Here is a 7,876-nt window from a genome sequence, read left to right as displayed (position 1 = left end):
ACGGCAGCCGCAGCACACCGGGGGCTGTCGGCTGCCTTCCATCCGTCCCCGGCCCGGACGTGCTGCAGGCGTCCCGGGCCATCCCGGGTGTGCAGTGCCGTCTGTCCGAGCCGTGTCCGTTACTACTTATCTGCGGCCACGAACTTCATTCAGCACGATCGGCCACCGCCGCACCCCCTGGCTCATCTGCCCTGCCGTCGAGTCCGCCCCCGCAGGCTGCTTGCTTAAAGCAGGCGGGCTTACCCCCCCGCCTGAGGCTGCCTCTGCCCGCCGCGCCCCGCTCCCCTCCCATCCCACGGGCCGGGGGCCCCCGGGCTGCCCACCCCCCCGGAGCACCCCCTTTCGGCACCGGCTTTCTTCAGAGGGGAGGACCCACCTACCCTAGCCCGACTCGGCCCGGCCGGCGCGGGGCGTCCCGCCCTCAAAGGCGCTCACTCCCCGGCGCCTCAAGTACCGGTCTGATCGCCGGCGGCACGGAGTGTCGGGGATGGGTCCCCGGGGTCTGTACGTGGGGCGCAGGACCGCCGCCCTCGTGGCCGCGCTGCTGCTGGCGCTGCTGATCGCGCTGCTGGCCCTCGCCTCCCTCTACGGGCGCTGCCGGCAGGAGGCGCCGCCGCCCGCCGCCGCCTCCGCCTCCCCCCTTGCCCGCAGCCCCCGGACCCGCCGTCCCGCCGGGGCCCGCGGCCGTCGGCGTCTCAGATCGCCGCTTGCCTCGCCACCTCCTGCCGCTCCACTATGACCTGGAGCTATGGCCGCGGGGTGCGGCCGGGCCAGGCGGGGCCCTTCTCCTTTCTCGGGCAGGTGAACATCACGGTGCATTGCCGGGGAGGACACGGACACGGCGGTGCTGCACAGCTCCGGGCTGCGGAGCCGCGGGGGCCCCCCGCCGTGTACGGGCCCTTGCCCGAGACGGGCGCCGCCGTGGAGGTGGCGGGGCTGCGGCAGGAAGAGGCGAGCGAGGTGGCGGTGCTGGAGCTGCGCGGCCGGCTGCGGGCAGGTCGCCGCTACGTGCTGCAGCTGGGCTTTCAGGGCCGGCTTCAGGAGGACCTCGACGGGCTCTTTCTCACCCGCTACATCGACCAGGGACGGAGCAGGTAGGCGGCGGCCGCCGCCCCGGGGACCCCGCGCCCTTCCACCGACGGCGCCGGAATTCCCGCGGCGGGGGTCACCCGTGGCGTCGAGGCGTCGAACACTGCTCCGGGAGCCGCTGCGTCGCCGCACCCAGTGTTTCTGGTGATACCAGGGCTGGACGGCACCTGACGGCAACGTCTTGTTGCCTCGGGTGGCGAGAGAGACGGTGGGTCTGCGCGGCGGGGCTGCCCGGGGCAGGGTCACGGCTTTGTGCGCCCTTTCCCCAGGTGTACATCACGGGATGCAGATACCTTGTCCGGAACTCAGGTTTGTGCTCTGTCATGGTCGCTCTCTACAGAGAGCACCAGCTTTGTTGCCCTGGTTTTCCTTCAGCAGCTGAGTTGATCCATACCACCAGCTCGTCGTGGCTTGCAAAGACCATGCTGGGGTGGTTTGCAAAATCTCGTCGTTTGCACAGGCTGCTGAGGAGCTGCTGCTCTGTAGTTAGTCTGTTAGGGCTTTCTGAAGTTGTGTTAGACAAGGTGGTGTGAGGAGTCGACTTTGTCAGAGGAAAGAGGGTATATCAAACGATGAAGCAGTGCTTTCGGGACAGTGTCAAGTCTCTCTTGCTGTGCCCTTTCCTGGCACTGAGGAGTCTGACAGTACCTCTGCCCCGTTCCTGGGAGCCACAGTCTGGCTCAGGATCTCCGTCCTGGTCTCGCAAATGCCCGAGTGCACTGACAGCTCCTCACCTCCCCCACCTGTGCCTGTGGGGAACATGTCTTCATGACATGAAACTCAGGATCTCATGTGTGTGTTTGGGCATGAGTTTAGAGTCGTTGACTGTGTGCAGTTTCAGAAGAGTGATGGATTAGGATGGGTGCCCACTTTAGACAGCTGGACCTTGTGGTATTGCCTGTGAAATTGTTTGGCTGTCATCAAATAACCCGTGATTTCCTTAGTGAGTGCTATTGGGATACTTTCCTTGTAGTTTTCTTCTGAACTTCAGGGTCAGTACTGGGGCAGCATGACCTTAGCAAGCACTCAAGCATCTAAAACATTTTCACCCTTAAAACAGTGCTACTTACTAGGGTTTTTTTTTTTGTTCTTTGCTTCTTTTTAATATTCACAAAGTAAAGAGCATATTGATATGTGTTTCTGGATGTGAAACTTGCTAAAGAGAAGTGAAACTTCAAATATTATTCAAGTAGTCACTGTGGAAGGCAAGTTTTCCAAAATAGGTGTTTAAAGGAAGAGGCAGATGAGTTGCTTATTTTAAAGTTATTTCATTTTTAATAACTAAAGATATGAATTGAATTCAGTCAGCAGTCAGAAGGAAAACGATTTAACATTCATATGTTCTTGGCTCCCATTGATAAGTCTACTAAAACAAACTGGATCTCAGCAGTTCACGGATTTCTGGTTGAAGCAGGTAATATTCAGTTACCCACAGGATTCATACATGTAAGTCCGTCAATGAGTAGCAATAATAAGAAATCACAAAATAAATTTAATATTTTTTATTGAAATAGAGCAGAAATATGTGGTTTTTCTGCAACACTGAGTTGGCTTTTCAGCTGCCAGCTCTCATGTAACTCCTTACTGATACCATTGTTTGCCACATCTGGAAAATTTAACTTAGGCAAACTTTTTTTTTTTTTTTTTTTTTAAGAAAAAAAAAGGAAAGGAGATAAATTTGAAAATTTATCTGAAATGCAGTCTGAAAATAAGTAAAATGCAGTCTGATAATAAGTATCTTTAGGAAATCTATTCTGATTTTCTTAAGTTGCTGTTTCTTCATTCACAGGAGTATTTGTGCAGTCTTTGTGTTAAGGAAAAACTAGAACACTTTGCTTTATATACATAATTTTAAAAATCCAAATAAAAAAGGAACAAGCCATTAACTATTTAATATTGTGCCATTGTGCTTTCTGATGCTGTATTAATTTTTTTAAATCCTATCTAAGAAACGCTTAATTAGACTACAGTATTTTTTTGTTCAAAGGCAAGGGATCAGGAAAAAAAAAAGTTGTCAGCTGTGCTGTCACAATAGAAAATAAGAAAAAAATGTTTGTAAAGTAATGTGTATAGTTTAATTTCCAATTGTTTAAAGGATTTATGACAATAGTGCCATTTCATTCTTAGCTCATTGCAGGACACTAATGAAATGAGAGACTGCAGTCTGGTTAAAGAGTTGCTCATACACTGAAATAAATCAAAAGAAATCCAGTGATAGCAGATATAACGCTGTTTTGGTTACTCATTCCTGCCCACATTCCTGATGTTGTTGAATCGATTTTGAGTATCTTTTCTGCTTTAAAAAGTCTTTCTCTGAATTGAGAGTATTCAACGGGATCTTGTTACTTTTTTCCTTTAGTAAGAATTAGGTCATCACTTTACCAGCTTAGTCTGATGAGGTCCGGTTACACTGAAGGGGTTTTGCCTTCCTTTTTGTTAGGAGAAGGTATGTTTTGAGGGATGTAATCTGTATGTTATAGCAAGCTGTTAATGATGGGGAAGGCTGGATTCTATTGGACTATTACAGATAGGAGTGATTCAAAACCATTCAGTGCCCTTCGACTGTCAGTACGAAGCCCATTATTTTATGACAAAATCTGACTGTCCTGTAGCTCTCCTGAAGTGACTCGTACTTGGATCTGGCAGACCTTTGGAGTCTGATTCCTGCCTGGGATTCTGACTTCAGCTCATAACTTAAACACCATTTGTGACTGAGGATGTGCTGTTAATCTACAGTCATGCAGTCTCCTGTTTCTTGCATGCGCTACAGCTATTAGTGGTTTTTTGGTTGGTTTTTTTTTTTTTTTTTTTTTTTTTTTTTTTAAATTTGTGCTTGTGAAACCACTAAAGACCTCTCGTTTCAGAGGAATTTAAGCACACAAGGGCAATCTTTCTGTAGACAGATCTGAAAGAGAAGTCCCTGAAATGTTTGTTCTTTCTGGGCTTTGGCACCATCCTTTTCCTTTGTCAGATACCCACATTGCTCTTTGTAGGCTGGGAGAATTAGCTAGCTGACAACGAAGTACCAACTTGGAGCTAGAGCACAGCTATTTTCAGAGCTGCTTACCTCACTTCTGTGAAAAACAGAATAATCCAAAGCCCAGAATTCATGGAATTTTCAACACCAAAATGGTTTGTGATCGGTTCGATCATTGATGACTGCATCTGTTTTTACCATTGTTGACAGTCACACTACCCACCTGATCTGGTCTTACATATGAAAGAAAACTCTGAAAAACAGGAGCACTCTATGTGGATCACACAGGCTGTGTCTGCAGTGCTTTCAGGAACAAAGACAGCGAAAAAGGAGGATGTTCATGTTTCACTAGGTATTTGAATGCTTTCCTGCATACAGCTGGGAGAGTCTCTGCCAGGATCCGTCTAGGCAGACAGATACAGAAACCACCTCGCTTTTCGCTAGCAGCCCTGGTTCAAATGTATACAATGCAGGAGGTTTGTTGTAGCATCTTTCTACATCCAGGTCTTGCATTGCTGTTAATGGGCACATGTACACTCCTGGTTAGAAGGTCTGTGTGAAGTGCTGTGAAGTGCAGGCTGTATGTCACTGCAATCACAGCGATGTTTCAAAATCCTTTGGGAGCTTCTCTTGGTAGTCACTCTCCGAAGGGCTGGTATTAGCAGTCATCCAAAAATGTAGTTGAAAACAATATTTAGCCTGATTTTTGATAGCTGCTTCTGCATCAGTTACTAGAATGAAGGCAAATAGAACAGCATCATTACAGTCATTTGTGCCTCAGAATGGGAGATACTAAATTCTTCTTAGCTCTGTTTTATATGAATCAGGTAAAGACCACTAACAGTATGGGACAGAAATCAGAGCAAGTAACAAATTAGGTGTGTTCTTGGGCTTCATGTAGGAATTCAGCACTGTTCACCTGAAGAAAGGATTGAGAGTTGGCAACAGCTGCTGCATAGAACAGGATTCTGCTCACTGTGAAGCTCTATTACTTTGTGCCACTTCAGAGTTTGTTTTGCAGTTGAATTCTTACATATTTTTGAAGTGTAACAAATCAGATATAACAGATGTTAACACAAAACCTCATTATGTTATCAGTATTATAAAACCATTATTTTAATGAGAAGGCATTTTTTGAGGAGTAACTTCTTTTGCATCAACATAAAACATGTCTTCTATAATTATGTTTTGGGTCGTTTTTTTTTAATCAAGTGAAGCAGCATTCATTAGGCATTCATGTACTATACAGGATGCGTTCCCCATTTTCCTTTTCTTCTTTTCTAGACACTAATAGAAGGAGAAAAAAAAAAAGAGAGCCCATGTAGTATTGGTTGTCAAAGATTTAGGTTAAGAGATCCCATTACCTGATTAGTTCTCGCTATTTAAAAGCATTGTGGTTTTGGTTTTGTATAACGAGGGGGAGGTGGCATTATATGATCCATTTGAAAACAGAAAATTAAGTCAATGCACAAAACTGTAGAGAATTTATTTGTCTGCCTAGGCAATGTAAGGTTTTTTTAAAAAATAATTTCCTTTGGGGTAATTTGTCTTGTCATAATATTGCAGTGTCAAAAAATAAAACTAGTAAATCATTTGGTTCTAATACATTCACCATAAAAAAACAAACAAACAGACAAACAAAAAAAAACAAACAAAAAACCTCACAAAACAACAATCAGAGAAGAAAAAAGCCTCCACAGTAATGATTCATTCTAAAAATGATAATGAGGTAATATCTATTGGAAACACTAGTTATTTGTGTAACATGCATGAAAGGTTCCCATTTTCCTTTTTTTTATTGGAGTAGTGCTGAAAAATAACATTTAATCCATCTTCATATTTCTTTTTTTAATCACGATGTTTTTTGCCCAATATATGCTATTTTGTACTATTGAACAAGAATTTCTTGTGGGCATATTTGCTAAGTGTCTGCATCAGTTGCTGCTGACACAGAACCTCCTGTCCTGAGGGAGAAGTTGCACCGGTGCAGGAGAATTTGCAGCTGAGGGGTTGCTCAGTGTTTTCTAGAACCAAGCTGTCTAGAACCAAGACCGCACAACTGAATGCTCAAAAGCATGGTTCACCACAGCGGAAGGAGAAAACAGGGTGTTTTCAGTGACTGATTCCCTGGATGAAGTTGACTGTTACTTTTGCTGCTCCTATGCATCACTGATTTTTGTCACTGCAGAGGATCAAGGAGGAGAGGTAGTGGTACTTGTGTCTCAGACAGAGCTCCAACAGTGTTCAACAAGGCAACTGGTGGCTGGCATAGCACATGCTTGACACTGCAGGGAACCATGTCCATAAATAAAATCTTCTGCACTGACAGGCAAGAAGTCAAATACGATGTGCTGCTCTCTCTTGAGCCATTCCTTACTTCAGACTAGATGTGGTCCCAGTAGTCACTGTGCACCAATGTGTGTTCAACATAGGTTCTTTTAAATCTCATAAATTATGTTACAGTACGGCATCAGATATGAGTGCTAAATGCAAAATGTACCATGTTTTGAGAGCACAGTGCCTTTACACTGTTGTCCTGTTGATACTCGGTTCCCCAGCAGCAGCAATGAGGATTCCATAGTGCAGATGAACTGCTGATGCTTTCAGCAATGGGTTTATTAGATTGGATTTGAGCAGGATTAGACAGCCCAGGTATTAAAATGGCAACAGTCAAACATCTTTCAAAAGAAGAGGGCTCTTGGAGGACTGGCCTCGGGAACTGGGTGGAAAGCACTGCTGACTTGTGACTGTTCTTCGCTCAGTTGCATGCAGTGCAGTATGTCTGCTGCAAAGTGATCCAAATATCAGTGCAAAGATAATCCATTCATTTCAGGTACCAAGAAAAAGGAATCTTAAAACATGGACTCTTAGGTTTCAGAAATATTTCAGTGCTGCAGATGATGATCAGGTGAAGCCGTGCTGTGCTTGAAGGGTAGATCTGACACCAGTGTTAGTCCAGTGTATAGTGCAGATCTGACTCATTACATGAAGTTACTTAGTATATTGATGTTGAAGCTGATGGCTTCTGGCTCCTTTGGGGTGTCAGCCTTTGTGCTCCTGACGTGTATACACTGCTAAGGAACACCTCAACTATAACTGATAAATACTAGCCCTGTGATAGTACTGAGATTACTGAAACAGGAGATTATGCCATTCCTGTGTGCTGAGATGCTGGCTACTGCTTGACTGAGAGAGATGATGCTTAAGCTCCATAGCATGTGTGATTTTTACATATTTAAGTACGTATATACATATCTATATGTATCTTAAATGTTGCATACTTGCAAAAAAAAAAATCAGCCCATTGATGTCTCGGGTCAGGTAGGGGATCTCTCAGCCTTGAGGGGTAACATTGAGAGGTTTCCCTGCTGAAGAGGAGGTCACCACCGTGCAGTCAGATGCTGTGGAGGATGAGTTCCAATGACCCTGATGGCTTCAGGGTTTTACAGTGTAGAGTGGTTGAACTGCTAATGCAGCTTTAGCCACTTACCAGCCCAGTCTCCAACCAAACCCAAGGTGCTGAGTTCTCACTGATAACCTCACACGATAGGATTAACTTCAGTCAGGTGTAACTGCTGAACCTGGACCAATGTTCATTTGATTAAAAGAGGAGCGGTAACTCCTCCACTGTGTGTCAGAGAGATCTGACCCAAGTGAGGCAAGGCTCCGTGTTGTAAGGTAGAAAAGAACCCTCCTGAATATTTTCCTGGTGTTGCTAGGTGCTGGGATAGCTTTGCTGCTGCTTTTTCTGGGGTTATCTCTGTGGTACAACAGAAGTATGCAAGTGCATGTGTACACAGTTACCTATCA

The 7,876-nt window shown here is 45.8% G+C and overlaps 1 protein-coding gene across 1 annotated transcript in view; it reads left to right on the top strand.

Moving 5' to 3' along the window:
* The first annotated feature begins 428 nt into the window (after positions 1-428).
* LVRN (laeverin) overlaps positions 429-7,876 on the top strand; it is a 39,438-nt gene continuing 31,990 nt past the window's right edge. Inside the window, 5 exon segments of the mRNA XM_071730487.1 lie at positions 429-616; positions 618-758; positions 760-825; positions 827-883; positions 886-1,094. Of these exon segments, the coding sequence (XP_071586588.1) occupies positions 488-616; positions 618-758; positions 760-825; positions 827-883; positions 886-1,094 (602 nt within the window). The 5' untranslated portion in view covers positions 429-487.

This window comes from Heliangelus exortis, chromosome Z (genome assembly GCF_036169615.1).
Source record: "Heliangelus exortis chromosome Z, bHelExo1.hap1, whole genome shotgun sequence".
NCBI lineage: Eukaryota > Metazoa > Chordata > Aves > Apodiformes > Trochilidae > Heliangelus > Heliangelus exortis.
The sequence above is the reverse complement of the archived record's forward strand: the minus strand, read 5'-3'. Positions and strand labels throughout refer to the sequence as shown.